General features: G+C 39.5%; 2 protein-coding genes across 2 annotated transcripts in view; both read left to right on the forward strand.

Annotated features, from left to right (window-relative positions):
• Window positions 1–250: 250 nt before the first annotated feature.
• Window positions 251–12,225, forward strand: efcab7 (EF-hand calcium binding domain 7). Its single transcript, XM_032526416.1, has 13 exons — window positions 251–723; window positions 1,017–1,228; window positions 1,448–1,534; window positions 2,473–2,698; window positions 5,504–5,622; window positions 7,900–8,041; window positions 8,729–8,838; window positions 9,088–9,251; window positions 9,600–9,733; window positions 9,833–9,981; window positions 10,334–10,543; window positions 11,404–11,511; window positions 11,708–12,225. The coding sequence occupies exons 1-13, from the start codon at window positions 594–596 to the stop codon at window positions 11,783–11,785; spliced, it is 1,869 nt and encodes a 622-aa protein (XP_032382307.1). The 5' UTR covers window positions 251–593; the 3' UTR covers window positions 11,786–12,225.
• Window positions 12,226–15,395: 3,170 nt separating this feature from the next.
• pgm1 (phosphoglucomutase 1) overlaps window positions 15,396–19,353 on the forward strand; it is an 8,320-nt gene continuing 4,362 nt past the window's right edge. Inside the window, exons 1-5 of the mRNA XM_032525827.1 lie at window positions 15,396–15,744; window positions 17,806–17,968; window positions 18,182–18,325; window positions 18,653–18,778; window positions 19,050–19,240. Of these exons, the coding sequence (XP_032381718.1) occupies window positions 15,499–15,744; window positions 17,806–17,968; window positions 18,182–18,325; window positions 18,653–18,778; window positions 19,050–19,240 (870 nt within the window). The 5' untranslated portion in view covers window positions 15,396–15,498. The remainder of the gene's footprint in view (window positions 15,745–17,805; window positions 17,969–18,181; window positions 18,326–18,652; window positions 18,779–19,049; window positions 19,241–19,353) is intronic.

The raw sequence follows: 19,353 nt of genomic DNA on the forward strand, positions 1-19,353 counted from the left end.
GCATTTTAGAGTTGTCCTAGTAGAAGCTTCTTCGTCACAAATGTATGAATCTGGCGCCTTTGCTACACTCAAATAGTTCGTGTAAAACCTCACCTGTCTATATATATAGTTCCGGATGTCGCCTTCTTGTAGAAACATTTGGAACAACGCAACAAACTGTCAGAATTGCAAAAAAAATCCTCATTTGTCTTCCAAACACTAGGATTATTACCGTATCACCTCATATCGTTGAATACGTATTAAATTAGTTTTAGCTGGAACGGGAAAGTTAACGTCTGTTTCTTCCGTGTCAATTTTGGTGAACCACGATTATGTTTTTTGCAGAGACGGTTACCTAGCAACTGTCGAGATAGCAACGGTGTTTGGCAAAATGTCACTGCTAACGCGGATTTGATTCAGTAAAATGCATCTCGCATGCTTTCAGATGAATTTTACGGTATGATGAAAATGTAAAAAATTGTAGTTTTTAGCCCAAATTAGCTGCCATATGTGGCTGTCGTCTGGATTCTAAGCTGGAGAGCGAGAGTGCAAAATTAGCTTTGCTAACAGTAACGTTAACGTTAACCACCACAGGTTGATCTGTGTATTCAAAGATGTCTTTTCAAGAGTTACTTCGTCCTGCTGATGAAGAGGAGGCTTTCTACGTGCATTGCAGAGCCGCATACCTTGCTGTGTTCAGATCTAGTTTGACATATATCACTTCGAAACAGCAGCTATGTCGTGGTAAGATAACGTTAACTTAAAACGATTAACTAGCTAGCTAGCATATAGCTAACGTTACGTTTGCCAATTTAAAAGAGGTTTCATAGTCGTATTATTTAGCTAACATATGATGTTAGCTCTGGTTAGTTGCTAGCTAGATATCAATAATGTCATCTGGAAACTATTCTCCTCGAAGAGTGTGTGATGACTTCTTGGATGAGTCAAGAGGATGCTACTATGTCAGAAAAACAAACAATCCACAGTTACTATTGCTGCCTGTAGTTTCAATGCTCTTTCCCATTTATCCTATTCAGCTCTCCAGCAGGCTGGTAGAAATCCAACCAATGCAACTCTCAATAAATACTGGACCCAGAGAACATCCAAACTGAACTTTGATGACTTTTGTGAGATTCTTAAAAATGAGAAGAGAACTGAGGAAACAGAGCTGATGAGAGCCTTCAAAAAGATGGATGTCAACGGTGATGGCTACATTTCACACAGTGAACTGGAGAAGGCCCTCACCACTGTGAGTAGCCCTTTCGATTCAATTGTTAATTTTGAGGGAATTAAGTGATGCTGTACAATTAGCCAACTGCTTCCTCAGCATCAGTAGACCTGTTACACTTGTATTACAGATGTAGACGGATTAACAGATTAATAGATTAAAATCACTGAACGGCTCATAGATAAAATATGTTTTGTCCAAGTGTTTTTACTGCTAAAGAAAATGTGTTTAATCTTCCAGAAAGGAGAGAAAATGACCACTGAAGAGGTGAATGCTATTTTCTCATTGGCTGACATCAACAAAGATGGAAAACTGGACTATGCAGAAGTAAGTTTAGATAAGTATGAATTCACTTCTGCTGTATATACCACAATTGTCAGGTTATCTTATCTTTCCAAGTCTGTTTAAAAAAGTGTATTTTAAATACATTCTTCCCATCTTTGTGTGTCAGGTATTTAAATGTCATCTGATTGATCCTCTTGAGATAATCAATACACCAGTGTAGATTTAGAACAAAGGCTGCAACATGCCGTAGATGGGCTACAATCCCAAGCAGTCAGGAGAAAAACTTTTGCACCACAGTAAGTGATAAAAATAACTTTTCTATAAGTAATATTCTTGAACATTTTCATTAAAATACATGTCTGTTAAGTCACTGTCTATCACTAATTGTTATGGCGCCTATGGCCCACTGAGGAAAAGCTTAATTTACAGTATTCTAAACTGGATTCCCGGGAAAAAGTTCATCACCCTGCAGTGATTGGGCTGAAAGAAAAGATAGGCGGAGCTAACACACCCGCTCTTCAACTTCTTGTGTGTGAAGCGGTGTACTGTTTTTTCCAGGTTCTGCTAGTGTTGTGAGTAAACGGTTACTATGGCCAAACAGACAAAGAATTAGCGATGACTTCAGATGATGAGACTTCAAAAAAAATGAAAGTGAGATCCAAAAACACCTAACCTGCAATTACTGCAAATAGCCATGGGTGACGCCAAAGACAATAAAATGGAGATGTTCGAGATAGAAACATATTTGTTCAAAACAGTTTTTTTTAAGTTGAATTGAATCCACATAAAATATAGAAGTATAAGTGATGCAAAGTGGCACAGCAAATTTAAAAAACAGTTTATCCCTTGTATGATTTGCTCCAATATTAGCTTTATTTGTTGTCAAGTTTACCTCCATCCAAGATATCTCTGACCTTCTCACTTGCCTCAGAACATCCTCATTTAACATGCTCTCACTGCTGGTTTCCTCTTGCTGTCAGTTTTGCAGATTGCTTGTGTCTACAGCAGAGCAGTGTCAGATGGCTGCTTTGGAGAGGCTCGAGGCTAATGCCAAGCTGAAGAGACAGAACTTTGGCAGTCAGTCATACAGCCCTCCAACGAGCTCAGTGTCATCGGCATCATCAGCAGCAGCAGCACAAGCGGCAGCCACTCTCCCTCAGCCTCCAGAAACACCCCAGGCAGAATCAGACACCACACTCAAGAAAGGTACAACATGTGACTTCCCAGAATAATCTAACATAAAAGTAATTGCCACTGAATTTTAGCAGTCAAGTAATTTTCTGTTTGCAATTTTTATTGAAAGTTATATACATGAAGAGCAAGTTCACAAGAAAAAAATGAGTTCAGTTTGCCTTTTCACTGCTATAGTCAGTGTCTCTATATACACTGTGTATTGAGAAAATATATAGAGCAGACCTTATTTTTTCTCATTGGTGTATGACTCAGAACATATGGCAATGTGTGCGGCACAATGTACAGGTCCAAAGAGGCAGCCAATGTCCACTGCACATCATGTATACTTCAGATTCCAATTTATAGTTGCACAACGCAAACTCACTGCTTGCCCCAATACGCCTCACCGATTAGTTTTGATGAATAAATAATAGCTGTGTTATTGATCAATTTTTCACTCCCCCTGTGACAAATCACCTCATTAAGACAGTCCATACATCATAATAGCCACACAATTAGGGCAGCTTGTTTGGAGGGAGAGGACTCTGAAGCGTTCTGATTTGGATAATCACTTCTGCCATTAAGAGATTGATAAAAGCTCCATCTACGCTGATGAAAAATGCTGCATTTCAACAATGGCTTTAGAGTTGGCGCTCCTGCCAAAAATATGCTTTCATAGCTTAAACAAACAACAACTGAGATAGATAGATAGATAGATAGATAGATAGATTTCCATTGATCCAAAAAAAAGGGAAATTCCAGTGTTGTAGCAACATATCAGACACACAACACACATGCAGAATATACATGAAATAACAGGATACGATATACATGAAATAATAATAGGATAGAATATAAGAACAAATAATTTAAAAAAGATACAACTGTTTAACTATTATTGATAAAGCTGTAGATAAACCTATTGTGCAAGGTGCACTTAGTGCAGTTGTGTTGTCTATGAGTCTTATCTAACACTCAGTGATGAAGTGGTAAAAAGTTTTATTGCCTGTGGCAGGAATGATTTCTTGTAGTGGTCCGTGCGACATTGAAGCTGTCGGAGCTCCTTAGAGAAGGTGCTCCTCTGTTGGACCAGTGGGGGGTGGAGAGGGTGGTCGGGGTTATCCATGATAGATAACAGTTTGTTCAGTGACCACGTCTCCACCACAGCTTCAAACTTGTCCTGTTTGCAGCCAATAACGGAGCCATCCTTCCTGATCAGTTTGTTCAGTCTGTTTTCGTTGGCTCCGATGCTGCTGCCCCAGCAGATGGCGGAGGAGAACAGGGCGTTGGCCACAACAGACTGGTAGAACATTCTGCTGCCAACGTTGAAGGATCTCAGCTTCCTCAGTAACTAGTCTGCTCATCCCCTTCTTGTAAACAGCAGTAGTTTTGATTTTCCAGTTGTTGATGTTGACAAGTCCAGCTTCTCCCTTCTGCAACCACAGATAATGAACAAACAGATTTTTTTTTCTTCTGTATAAGACAGCACCTTCAGCCAGTTGAAAGTGGATGGAAAAAGTCTACTTTTGCACTTTAAAACCAGAATTGAGGTAAGAGAAGAACAGAGATTCTGGATGAGCGAGCCAAGGAGAGGCCCACGGTGGGAAGACAGATGTGGTTGATTTAAGTGGTCATTCCATGTTCATGTTATTGATTCGGAGGATTCTACCACTTCTCACTTGGGAGATGATGAGGGATTAGATTGTGGTCGAGAGGAGGGCCCAGTCAACCACCACTGCAAAAACAAATGAGCTCCCACATAGTTGTCGGGATTATCACATTATTGTGCCTCTCCCACGTATTGATTTATACCCACTACATTTTAACAAGGCTCTTACACGAAATGCGACGTGATCGCACATATTGAATGGGTTATTCTTGGAGCTCAAAAACACTTTTGACTGCTCATTTGCTCCTCCATCTGGCAGTATAAACCAGTAATACACTGATAAATGTGTTACAACTGTATGGAAGAGGGGTCATTTTGGCTAATTGTTTAACAAATAATTGAAGAGATACCAATTAATTATCAGGTATGACCATATCAGGTGTTACGTGTCTAACATGTTTTTGCAAACAGTCAGACTAATTGAGGAACTGTTGTGGTGTTTCTCAATTGGTCTGTTTAGTTAAATTCATGTAGATTTCTAGCAGCAGGAAACCATTAGCGCTGCAACATTACCGGCTATAAACTCACATTCAGTATAAACTTACATTGAAGCTTTTGTTAAGTGAGATTTCAGTGCATCAATGTCCACATTTACAGAACAGCTGCAAGTCCTCTAGATTAACATACTGCCATCAATACAAAAAGATCCATCACAAATACCATGACAGTGGGTCTATTTATTTCTCTGCTTTGGTAATTTGCTTGTAAACCCATCACATTATTTCGCATCTCGATTTCCCAAGCTTGGAAACATTCAGACCCCTCATTAGTGAATGTATATCTTCTGACTTCAATTAGAGTTCAAGGGAAAGCATTGTGCAAGATAATGGATTTGAAAGGGTGCTGTTATACCATGTGTGATTTAAAAGCCCTCCATAATTAATTAAAATGGAGTTGATCTTGAGATCACACAGAACCCAAAGGCAAAGTAGCCATCGTCACTTGAATTTGGACGTCTGAGAAGACAGATTACAGTGCCAACAATTTTATGCATCTCATTTCTCTTTTAACAGTGTGTTTACTGTTTGGAGACAGGAGGGCTGTTCTTAATCAATTGAGTGTTCTGTTGCGGCAACTTGATTTATTTCTAATAACTTTGGATGTATATTTAGCAAAAGCGTTGTTGTGTTTATCCATGTGAGTTTTAATGTCTGATGTGTGTTTCTCAGAGAGCCGATCATCCTCCCGTCCTTCCACTCGCAGTAGACGGTCTTCCCTGTCGAACTCAATCACAATGACATCCAGCAGCACTAAGGGCAGCAAAATACCAGAGCCTTCAGGCTTGCAGGTAACCCCCTCTATAATCATAATGACTTAAGAGCTGCAACTAATGAATAACTTAATTATCGATTAATAAGACAATTATTTTTCCCATTAATCAATTAATCACTTAGTCAAAGAAATGGCAAAAATATAGGAAAAAATGTTCTGAAAGCCCGTTTTTCAATCAGCACTCCCCCCTGTTTTTTATATCTGAGCTCACGCATGAAAGGCTCATACTAAACAAAGTGATAGCATAAATATAATCACTTTTTAGTCCCAGTTTAGTTCAGGTTTACTAATGTTAATACACATGCTTGATGATAGTAAATTGAATTTAATACAGTAATTTATAATAAAAACTCATCCATTACATATTTCTAATATATGCTTATTAACTTCCAAGCAACATGCTAGAATCTGAAAAAGGAACTGTTTGACCTGACAAAACCTGGAAGTCTTAGTATGTTGACTTCTGTAAGAGACTCCATGATAGCGAGGACCTTGGAGCCCCACTTCTCTCCCAGTGTCACTGTTACCCAGTGTTTTTGATGGGCGAATTTAGCCCAGGGTGGATAGATATACACTGTATTGATCCCACACTCTTTGTTTTCACTCTTTCTGGCTTAACCTCGGCTGGTTTGCTTTACAGCAAGAAAAATAAATAAATAAATAAATAAATAGAAATAACAGCCCCCTGCTTCATCTCTAAGGCCCAAGCACTAGGTTGAGATTGAAAAAGGCCAGACATCATCGAAGTAAAAGAATGTGTGTCCTGAGATTACCTCCGAAGGAAGTCCTGCTCGCTATATTGGCTGTTATATTGCCACAGGCTAATAATTGGGTGGATGGAAGGCAGGCTGTGTTTTTGTAGCGGTATGTGTGTGTGTGTGTGTGTGTGTGTGTGTGTGTGTGCCTTGTGTGATAAAAACATTACTAGTAAAGGATATTATTTATTCTCAGGATTTGATTTTATGTATGGGTTACAATTATAACATAAGGTAAATGTCATGGTTTAAATGTGTGTTTGTGCGTGTGCGTTTGCGTGTGTGCGTGTGCGTGTGATTGTGTTTGTGGCTGGTTTGGTGTCCTGCGACCCTCTGTGTTGCAGTAAATCAAACCCATGGCCGGAGCTGGCGACAGCGCCTGTATTAGTCTGCAGGCTGACCCTCTCTCCATGGGGGCATTAATTCTGATGTCTTTAAGCAGTTGATGGGTGCCTATGGCAATTTCCCTCATTTAATATTGTCTGGACAAACCACCGAAGTGTTATGGTTTGATCTTTTATACCTTTCACCTCCCAAGAAAATGGCTTTTCTGTAAAAGAGTGACATGCTCCGTCTTTATGGTACTTTCTTTGTTTAACTTGGTGATTTATTTGTCCACTAAAAGGATATATAGCCAATTCCGGTGTCGCTCGGCCCTCAGTGTCCTCTTACTGTGTGTCCACACCAACTGTGTTTTCATTTAATGTGTCTCCAATGAGTGGAAGGAAAACTTCCTTGTTTTGATGTTCCTGTTCAATTTCAAATTATTACCTCATTTTGGTTGTGCTGCCAGACGAAGGAACAACAGGATTTCAAAATGAGAGAAATATTAGGATTCATAAATATTGCCAAAGTAGCCTCTTGGTAGCTTTGAATGACCGTTGGCCCAAGATTGAAAAGGCTGTATTTATCAAAGTTAAATGGACTCCAATTTGCCATATCAGGTCCTAGAGGGAGATTTACCTCAGCCTTAAACAGAAACACAGTGTAACACTTCTGCCCTCCTCTGGATCAGCAGGTGTATAACCCATGTTTACATGCTGCTGAGCTGACATGAACTGGTTAATAATGAACATGCCCTCTGAAGGTTGGAGTGATAATTATCACAACGGCACTTTCTGTTAATCAAGTGAGCAATCTCACTGTTATGATTGACTGTTTAATTCACTTTTTCTTATGCCAAAATGTACTTCTGCTGTCACAAGATCAATCCTCCTTTTAATAGAAACTGCAAATTAGTTTGGGTTTCTGTTGAATGAATAAATGCATTTTCTTGTCAAGCAGAAAAACAGTTTGCTGGGACTGCGTCAGGATCTAATCAGAGACCACACATAACAAAATAAATTAGGCTACACACGCTTACATGATATACCGTACAGTCGGTACGATACTTCAAAAGGCTTAAAATAGCAAACAACTGGGTCTTGGTCTGATAAAGATCAGAAAGCATTATTTCTCTTCTTTAGTTGCCCCACTATATCCCTTTGTATGAATGTGGTGGGACTGTCGTTAAGCAGAAATGTTATCCATTTTTCTAGGAGTGGCATCACAGTTATATAAAGGGCTGTTTCTTCTTGGAGGACGATGGGAGTATCGGCTCTCTACAGTACCAGCTTCACGTCCCCCAGACAACTAACGTCTACCTAACCATTCAACCACTCAGCATCAGCCACGGACCCGGTACTGACACTGTTTTATATTACACGTAAACAAAAAACATAAAAATGGTTAAAGGGTACCCCATTAGTCGTTGGGTTATTAATTTTTGCTTGTTCCCTGTCTGAAATTAGTCTCAGGAACAGGACAGCACCTCAGGAGCTGGTAGGAATTCTGGATTTGATCCCTCAGGGTTCATTACTTGGAAGTCTCATTTTTCCTACATTTAATTTTTTTCCTGGACTGCTTCCTGCACAGCTGCTTCACCAATGTTTTTTGGTCGCGTTTTAATGATGCTTTTTGTGACATTGTAACATGAATAAAGTATCGGCCCAGTAATTTTCAGATTATGAATTATAAACAAAAAGACCACACATTTTGTGGCAGCAGGTGAGATTTTGTAGGAAACGTGCTTGATAGTGTGCCAGCTCAGTGCGCTATAATTGAGCACAAACAACCAGAAGAGGGTGCTATTCAGTTCACAGAATTAGAGCATGCAATAGCAGAAAGTGTATTGATGTAGGTGGTGGAGATGTGTACAGCCAATCAGAAGCCTGCATATGTTAAATTTATATTCCAGAATTTTATATGGTAATTTTGCATTGAATATGTGGTTTTGTTTTTTGTTTGTTTTATAATATTGTATTCTATACCTATATTGTATTCTATTCCTAAGCCTGGCATATTGTGTTATCGTGTGTTATTTTTCAGACAAGCCTTCTTCATGGATGACAGTGGACACAGCTCTTTTTGTCATGTCAGCTGGTGAAATTAGAGAGGAATCAACTTTAGTGTGTTTCACTGAGTCAAAAGACAAAGAAGTAGGTTTGTGTGTGTTGAGAGATGTACTTGTACTAGAATATTCACTAATATTCACATTTCAATTTTAATCCTTTCCAGATATGTTGATATAATTTGTTTTTACATTAAATATTACCCCTGATTTAAATATTTGTAGGTCTGCTGGCATTCTGCCAGGCCAAAGGTAGCCATTTCTAACACTATGGAGTTGAAACTTGATTGTGCTACATTCCAGGATACACAACTTTGCTACTCCTTTGTTCCCACAGAAGTATGTTTGGAAAGGAGAATTGCATGCTGGGACATACTACTTGCTTCCCTTTACCAGTGGCTGCAAACTAAAGAAAAGGAGCAAAAAGAGCCTTTCTAATAAACCGTTAGAGCTCATCTACAGGACTGACACTGGAGAACTAGACCTCACCAGGGAGCTCAGGTGTGTGTGAGTGAGTGTGTGCTAATGCGTGTTTGTGTACTATAGATAGAAAAGAAACCACATAGCGAAATGTTATCAAATGTCACCCGCTTTGGCTAATGTCCAACAATTGAGAATGTTTATTTATGTATAAAGTCTTTATGTCTTCAGGTTTTCAGCATGGTAAAAGACAGTTTAGTCTGTGATTTAAAGAACCCCAAGTGGACTGCTTTGCTAGCACCGTTGTCACCACAGCAGTTGAGTGGATGGCTACATGAGATCATGAACATAGGCCGGTGAAGGAATATAAGCAGTCCGGGTTTATGTTCTTTTATAACATGTCTCTGTGTTGCTTCTTTTGCGCCACAGGGAGGTACTGTCTGACATCTTTGAGCTAATAGACCTGGATGGGAATGGTTTGCTCAGTCTAGAGGAGTACAATTTATTTGAGCTAAGGACAAGTGGAGAGAAATGTGACAAGGATGCCTGGGCTGTCTGCAAAGGTAATAATTTTCATTATGATGAACTGGGTGTCCATTAAAAAAAATGTTGTATGGGGGAGGGGTCCATTATGGCTCTCATTATTGATGTTGGGTTTGCAGAAAACTTTGATATGAGAAAGAATCAGCTGACACTGCAGGGTTTTATGGAGCTGAACTTGATGGAGGCCACAGAGAAAGATGGCGACCCTGCGGACCTGTGGATCACCCTGGAAGCCATGGGCTACAACCGAATGCTGGAGCTGGTAGAGGTAAGTTTACACATCTGCTCTCGCTTAAAACAATCACATCAATCAACAATCAAGTTTTGATACGTTTCGTAGTCCTGACATGCCGTAATTTAGGGCTTAGATTTAACACTTACTGTATATAAGAAAATACATTTTAACCTTCAATAAGCCGGTAACATAACACAGCTACCTACTGAATTGACTGAATTCCTGCTTCTCTCTCTATTTGATTTCCATGATCAAAGCCAGTACAAATACTTAAAATCCAGGAAAAATCACTGACACATACAGAGAGGAACACTCCAGGCTTTCAAAATCTCACTGGCATTATACTAACTAAATGAGTTCCCTCCTGTACCTCCCACTCTGTCAGGCTTGTCCATTCCAGATAGATGTATACTGTGAAGGCACTCAGCCATCCATCCAGCCACTCAGTATGGACTTAGGGCCCAAGCTTCTCATCCAGGCCCTCCAGAAGTCCATCACAGCCAGGACAGGGGCCAAAGCACTGAGGGGACAAGACAACGTCTTCATCTACACCTACCGAGGAGAACACAGGATCTCCTCCCTCATAGCCAACAAGGTAGACAACAAACTGTTTGTATATCTGAGTGTGCAGGTAGAGTTTACTTCTGAAGTTTAGATATCCAAAATGTGACACAAGGACATTCAGTGTTCGAGATGTGAAGCTGCCTGCACAGTTTTAGCAGAATTGCAAAGAGACAAGTGAATGTTTGTGTGATTGTCTAATTACCATACATTGTAATGGCCACCAGGGTGATTATAGTCCTTTGAATTAGTGTGAATAAGTTATTTTATAAATCCATAAGGTACTATTCATCAAAAAAGTGGAAAAAAGGTTTTTTGTTTGTCACTCTGTCCAGAGTATGGTTGCAGAGACCATTCACTTTGTTTGTAATTGATATGCAGCCATCGTGTTGATTCTCATAGCAACAGGACCCCCTTCAGAAAGAATGACCTGGTGATACAGGGGAACTACTGAACAGTGGGAATGGTTACATTTATATGCAGTTTATCTATTACCGATTTGTCATTTGTTTTTCTTTTTACATTTATTCATTGCCTTACACTTCAACTACATTGCTGCTAGCAACTTTGAGGATACATGAGGGTACATGTAAACACATTCAGTATCCTGTATGTTACTAGGTCCAGACATAGCAACAGTACATGGTACATGGAGATGTATTCTTTCTTAAATAAGGATCAGGTTATCTGTTCATTTTTAGTTTTCTATTGATAAAGCACATATATACAGTAAATTACGTTTTTTTTATTCAGTAAAAATAAAAACATGGTGTTCTTTTAGACTATTTAGTTATGATTATGTATCTACAGTTTTGTTTAGCTACCAACATTTTCAAATTCTGTGCTGTGAATAAAAGCTGATCAGGGGAGTGACAAATACCCTTTGTGTTGCAGGCCAACCAGAAAGTAACCGTCCATGTAAACAATGAGCAGAGCAGGAACTGCTGCAGCAGCAGAGGCATGAGTGTGTTTGCTGTTGAGGTGCCAGCCAGGACTAAGATGGTACAAAGTCTTAATCATTATAACAAGAAAAAAAAATCATGATTTTGAAAATGTTCCATTATACAACATACAAATGTGCAATTAAATTGTTCATTCTGAATATGAAAATACTTTTATTATAACAGATATGATGGGACAATGTAAAGAAATAACAATATGGTGTACCTGAAACTAATACAAACATCCTGTCTTCTAGGTGTGCCAACACATCCTGCCCATCAATGAGAAACAAGATTGGACCTACAACTGTGTGGAGACCATACTACCCTGCTAGTTAAGTTAAGCTGTACTCCCATCACTCACCTAGGTTAATGATACAGATAAGCAATGGCTGGAAATGATTCATAAACCAGTGGTTTTTAATAGGATACAAAACTTACTATTCTGTATCAACTGGCAATGTGAAAACTGTGTGACTGGTCAGACCAAATGTGTTATTTTACTGTAACAAAGAATGTCCAAAAGGAACACTGCATAATCATTTTAACTTTTAGAAGCCCCATGTTCAAGGCTTACTTGCCTCATATGTCACACATCAGGAACTGAGACCTTCTGACTTGATGAATCAGAGGTGTTACCTATTAATGGCAGCGAGAGATGGTTGCTGTAGTGATAAAGTACTGCTGATAATGGTTGTTACTGCTTTGTATGTGTGACATGTTTCCTAAAAATTCACAACTCCTTTTACAATAATTAACATTTTAAATGTATAAAGTGTATAGATCAAGGATTATATTGCCAACATGTCACTTCTATTTATAATTCATCCTTTAAATGATGGCTAGTGTCATGGTGAATTGACAGAAGATTTAATAATTTTCAAAAAACGAAAGAATCTCTAAAGAAGTCTACTCATGTGTCTGTTACTTTATATAATGTCAATATATATTTTCTTGTAGCAATTTCATTTATATACTATATTCATATTCATTAAATACACCTTTGATTGTCCAGCTAATCATGTCCTGGTACACAGTCATTTAAATGTAGAGGCCAAAACAAACTTTTTTATTTTCTTGGGTTTTTATATATTTTACTCTGAAAAACCTTGAATCCCTTTCCTCGTGTAAATAAATAAAAAATATTCCTATTACGGCTTTCCTTAACTGATATCTCTTTGGTTTACACTTTTAAATTCAGCCCTTCATTATGCACCACATCAACATCTTGTTTCAACAGGAAATGCATAAAAATAGGAAGATGCAGTACAAATGCTGTTTCAGTGGGACTTCAAAGGTCCTGTATTGTAATGAGTGAGATTGTTTATTTAGAATGGCTTTCCCTGGAATGTCACCACAGTAGATTTGTTCAATAGATCACTTAGTTTAAGGGACACCTGGATTTCTTTCAGCTCTCCTCAAAACAGCAACATCGTATCTAGTTGGTATAATTTTCTACAATGATGGCTGAGAATCAATCTTTCCTCAGACATTTGTGTGACCTATAACAGTTGTTACAATAGTATTTTATGCAGGTGATTTGAGGAAGAGCCAGTAGCTGGATCTAACATGTAGTTACTGCACATTGAAATATGTAAATGCAGTAAAAATAATGGTTATGTAACCTGGATGTAATCACCAAATCAATTCTTACTGAATATTCTTTCAGTCTGTTTCAGCCTGAATGTTACCGTGCAGCTATTGGTCACCACTCTCCATACTCTTAATACAGTAAGGGGCTCTGGGGATTTTGGTTTGGCAATGAAATGCATTCCTTTGCATTGCGCTCAGGTCTAAACTTTATTTGCCCTTGGCCTTTCCAGTTGAGCGCAGTCCTAACCTTCTATTTATATTTCCCAAGCCATTATTTGCCCTTTGACTTTCTCTGCTGAAACAGTAGAGCAAGCTAACTAAATGTCACATGGCATGTGAGATGTATTTAATCCTGAGTCCGTCTGCTCGTCCTTTCCCAACACAGAGTAACACTTGGCTGCTCAGGGCAGTCAAGGTTCAGGGGTTGTGAGCCAATTTGTCATTCTGTATTAAAACTCATTAAGTAGTGTGTTTTAAGAAAATAAAACTTTCTTTCAAATTTCTTCAAAGATTAAAATAATTAAATAAAATGGATTTGCCAACAAATCGACAGGGCCAAAAAATGGCAACAGGGATAGATATTGATAGATTTGAGCTTGTGTTTACTCTGCTTCTGGTATGTGCTTTGCATGTGCAGGTCTGATGTTTAACTTTGTTCTGCTTATGATGATCAAACACACTGTGATGCAACTGGCAAACAACAGTGACCTAAAGGGGCGGCCTCCAGCTCACCTAGTAAGAGCGTTTTCCCCATCTTGGCTGAGTCCTGCAGCGGCCAAGGTTCGGGTCCAACTTGTGGCCCTTTGCTGCGTGTCATCCCCCTTTCATGTCTATCCACTGTCACCTCAAAAAAAGGGAAAAGCCACAATTTTTTTTTTTTTAAACAGTGACCTGAAGTGTACTACAGTATTTCACAATATTCTCCCTGTGAAATTCAGCCTTTCACCTAAATAGAACATGGTTTTGCAATATCTTTCTGGGTATTTCTAAGGGTAGCTTTGTGATATTTAAATGGTATATGTACTTATTTGAAAATGAATTAGTTTATTTACTTTTCAATTCAATTCAATTTTATTTATAGTATCAATTCATAACAAGAGTTATCTCAAGACACTATACAGATAGACCACACTCCAGAATTTACAAGGACCCAACAGTTCTAGTAGTTTCCTCCAGAGCAAGCAACAGTGCGACGGTGGCGAGGAAAAACTTCCTTTTAGGCAGAAACCTCGGTCAGACCCAGGCTCTTGGTAGGCGGCGTCTGACGGGCCGGTTGGGGTTAGAATGAAGAGTGAAAATAACAATTTTCTATTCAGATTTTTCAGCTAGTGTAAAGTTGTGGACAACAAGCCATGCAGTCATTGACCATTCTGTGCATTGGCCTTTACCTAAGGGTCCACAAGTCTGCTCAAGCATGAATAAATGTGAAGCTTCATCTATCCTTCATTGGGAAACTGCCGCATTTCTATATGGAAGTAACAACTGCAATGCCAGGTACCACAGCGGATTGTAAAGATCACTGGATGCTTATGGATCATGGATGGATAGCCTGAAGGTAGGTGGTCAATCTAGAGTAAGTTATTTTGCACCATCAGGGTCAGAGCTACAATTAAGAAAATTTTCATGTCTTTTGTATTTTTTTTCTTTTGGGGTTTTTTTGTGAATGAAGAGTTTTTAAACTTTTGACTCCATTTGTATCTGCAGTTTAAAACATACACCTGATGGTGGGCATTTTACAGGTTGATTCCAGTCATTTTATGTTTGGATTTTAACCCTTTTGACCTTGGTATCTCAATAATCCTTGCTACAGGCCTGTGCACCATTGGTTATCACACTGCATTAAAATAAATTGTTATTTATTTTAAATACATACACAACTTCTGGAAACTACAATTATCTTCTGTCACACATTCATACGAATCAGAATCAGCTTTAATGGCCAAGTAAGTGTGAACACAAGGAAGTGGACTGGCTTTGTGTTGCTCTCTGAGTACATACACAGAAATAAACATTTGGCGTCAAATAAGGACAACAAAGCTGAACAAGGTAAACAAACATTTGGCTACTATATACAGATATAATTTTGTATATATAAAGTCTGTCTGAAAATTATATAGGATATACTACACATATGCATACAGATACACATTTAAACAAACAGCTCCATGAGGGTTGTAAATATGGCAATGCAAAAGCGCAAATGGCGCTGGAATGAATACATAATTAATTGTTGCAAAATTAACATGTTGCTAATGTCTGAGGTATATATGACATTGTTGTTGAGTGTGAGGAAAACCGCCATGGTTTCTTCTTGCCCTTTAAACCGAGAAGGCGGGTCTATGAGGGGGGAGTTGTCCGGTGTGTACGTGTGGCTGCTCTGCCACTGCAGTCGCCTCCTCATTGGGACACATTGCGGATCACACGGGGCGACCACGGTGCTTACTGGGGGTTAAAAATGGTGAAAGTAACGACAGTGAAGACCAAGCCGTACACGGACCAGAAGCCCGGGACGAGCGGCCTGAGGAAGAGAGTGACTGTGTTTCAACAGAACCAGCACTATGCGGAAAACTTCATCCAGAGCATCATCTCTGTCATCGAGCCTGCCGAGCGCCAGGCTGCCACTGTGGTAGTGGGCGGAGATGGGAGGTTTTTCATGAAAGACGCGATTCAGTTGATCGTTCAGATTGCTGCTGGCAACGGGGTCAGTAGGAGAAGAAAATATTTTTCACCTTTGCTTTGCCAACCACTAACCCAGAGAACACCAAGTGCCATACCGAATCATTTAGCTAGTTAGCATTTCAGCTAGCATGTTAACGTCAAGCTAACAGACTGTATTTAGTGGGCTAGTGTAACGTTAGCTACTCAGTAAGCTAGCTACCAGGAGAGGACGATTCATTTATACTAACGATAACCATTTTTGTAACAAAGTAATGTAACGTAAATAAGTCACTAATAACATTTCATGTAGTTAAGTTATTGCTAGTAGTTATCCGTTCTCAGAAGTTCTTGCTAAGGGTTCAAACGTATTCAGTCAACTTTAAAAGCCTAATTTAAGTGATAAGTTAGCTAAACTGTTAAAATGAAACCTCCGGTAAATAACGTTACATGCTCTTGCAAGCTTGAACCCATTCTCGGCATCCATTGGAGAAATGATGGCTCTACGTTACTTGCCAGTATTTTGATTTTAGCTAACGTTATTCTCCAAAGGTCGATAAGCATGACCCTTCACGTTTTGTAGGCGCCACCAACCCACCTGCACTGGCTGGCTCTGACGCCATCTTGACCCCGGTGAACTTTTGGATAAGTGCATGAATGATAACGATTTACCTTTGACATTTAACGCTACATGCAGACAAAACGGCAACTTCGTTGCTGTACCATGAGATGTTATACACAGCGATTAAAAATGACTTTTAGTCTTGCACAATTATCCTAAAGGCGGAAAACAGGGTTGAGTGTTGTCAAAGGAAGCCAATCTAATAGTCAAACGTTGTTATTTCATAATGAGCTGTGCAGAGATGCCACTGCCTGCATTCACTCTGTTACTGAAATGGTGGGGGGGGGAAGGGGGCGTGACATGCAACGTGCCAGCCAGTCACGTTGCCCTGCATAGGTCTGTAGCATAGATGGGGTAATGGACAATGGTACATATGTACAGTGCGTTTTATTTGCCATTTTCAGCATTTTACCATCGTATGCCCTTATCCCAAGTATAGTAGATCCAACTGCAAGCATAAGGGAGCCTCATTATATTTGTACAGGACATCATGTCTGCTGTCTAGACTGTATCTGTGACCATCTCTCTCATGAGATGGCCACTCTGTCTCTTATACAGCTACTGCAAAGTAAGGATTGGTAAATTCAGTATTTGTCAGTGATGCCATTAGGTTGAAGTTGCACAAAGATGTCTGCTATTTTTCAGTTTCTCCACAAGTGGTTGATTTTAGGAAATGAAGCAGTGGAGTAACTGTTATTGCCAAAGGTACAGAGACAGGGGCACTTCTGTTCATAAGATTTCCTCAAAGCAAACATTGCATATTTAAATAGGAATTACTGGAAAGAGATAGTGTGACCCGATTTTAAAAATAGTAATTTACAAGATGCACTGTTTCTACTATTATGTTATCTATTTGTAATTTTTATATAAATCTTTTTATATTGTTCCCAAACATTTACTCTGCCTTCAGTTTCCGGGTGAACTGTTAAAAATCTGCACGGTTTTCTACGTCACTAGGCGAGACAAGGTGGCTAACTGTAGCACATGCTAGTGCTAGCATGCTAGCTCGTTCAAAATGGCAAAATACTGCTACAACACACACTAGTTCACCATAATCTACAAAAGAACTACTTCCATGTCTCTGTTCTGCAGGTATTCCACAAGTGTGCCCTCGTTTAGAAGAAGTCTCCCAGCTAATCCTGCCTTGTACTGATCAAAGTTGTAAAAAAGTTATCTAGCTGTTGTGATCTTACCCAGCTACTACCCATGTGCCAATCCCAACAAAGATAGTATAGAAGTGAGATGTTTCACTCTGTAGCTAAAACAAGTGAGCTGTCTTACTCTGTAGCTAAAACAGAGACCTAAACACACAGGGTGAAAACCGGTTCTGCAGCAATGTGTACAACAAAAAATATGGTGTTTTTTGAAAATGAAACCATGTAAACCTATTCTGGTACAACCTCAAATTACAATTATGAACCTGAAAATGAGCAAAATATGGGCGCTTTAATCTGTGTGACTGTGTATTCATGTTCCCTTCTGCAGATTGGCCATCTAGTGATTGGTCAGAATGGCATTATGTCCACCCCAGCAGTCTCTTGTGTGATCCGCAAGCTAAAGGCAGTGGGTGGCATTATCCTCACAGCCAGCCACAACCCTGGAGGGCCCACTGGAGACTTTGGCATTAAGTACAACATCTCCAGTGGAGGTGAGTAGAAACTGTATTGTGCAGTGTAATAAACTTCAGTTTGATGGGTTTACAGACCCAAGAGACTTCTACCTATTATGTTGCATTGCACGCAATGAGCAGAAATGTGCATTGATTGAATCATTTTCGGAACGTTTTGGCCACATTGTCTGTATTTGCCATAGTATATCTGTCAGTTTATTCTTTCTAACTACCCTTTTATTTTTCCCCCAGGACCTGCTCCAGAGGGCATCACAAACAAAATATTTGAGATCAGCAAAACCCTGCAGGAGTATCACATCTGCCCAGAGCTGAAAGTGGATCTGTCCAAAATCGGCAAACAGACCTTTGAAGTGGACACTTTCAAACCTTTCACAGGTATAGTGTCATAGAGCGCAGAGTCCTGATCTCACCTGAAAGAGAATGAGTTCATTCAGTCGTTCATTTCTTTGCTGTCAGGGTTGAAAATGAATTCCAACGGCCTGCAACGTGGTAGCAAATACTGGCTTGTCTTGTTGAGAGCTGCTCTGCTTTTTTTTAAACATCATCTGGTCATCTGAAATAATGAATGCATGCAGTTATTCATTTGTGTAATCCATCAAACACCCATAGAACTAGTGTGATCAGCTTGTGATCATAGTTAGTTAGCCTAGCAACGTCTACTGCTGTCCTAATGGTGCTCTGTTTCCTCTTTATTTGTCTCAGTGGAGATTGTGGACTCTGTGGACGCCTATGCTGAAATGCTAAGGAGCATCTTTGACTTTGCTGCACTGAAGGATCTTCTCTCTGGAGCCAATCACATTAACGTCCGCCTGGATGCTATGCACGGAGGTAGGAAACAGCAGAGCACAACTTCTGACTTTTGTGAAAAATAGATCGCAGAGAGTGGTTTAAGTCCTAAAATTCAGACAGCGGACACTGGGTACCTAAATTGAAATAAGTTAGATAATCGCAGGAAATACTTTTTTTTTTTAATCATAGATTAAGGAGTTACATGGTTTATTCTTTAGTACTAAGATATTTTGTAGACAAGTGTGTTCTCCCTGTACACTTTTAGCAGAGTGTATTGGTCCGTTTTTAAAGACTCTCTCTGTCCTTCCAGTGGTTGGTCCTTATGTGAAGAAGATAGTCTGTGAAGAGCTGGGTTCTCCTGCCAACTCAGCAGTCAACTGTGTCCCCAAGGAGGACTTTGGGGGCCACCACCCTGACCCCAACTTGACCTATGCTGCCGACCTAGTCAACACCATGAAAGGAGGAGAATATGATTTGGGTGCAGCCTTTGATGGTGATGGTGTAAGTCAACATTTTTTCTTATTACTGTGCAGACAATATTTTGTGGAGAGGAGAGAGAGCAGAGTTGTGACCCAATGTTTGTGGGTCTATGATGTCAACTCGCATACAAATAA

The sequence above is a fragment of the Etheostoma spectabile genome, chromosome 9 (genome assembly GCF_008692095.1).
Source record: "Etheostoma spectabile isolate EspeVRDwgs_2016 chromosome 9, UIUC_Espe_1.0, whole genome shotgun sequence".
Classification (NCBI taxonomy): domain Eukaryota; kingdom Metazoa; phylum Chordata; class Actinopteri; order Perciformes; family Percidae; genus Etheostoma; species Etheostoma spectabile.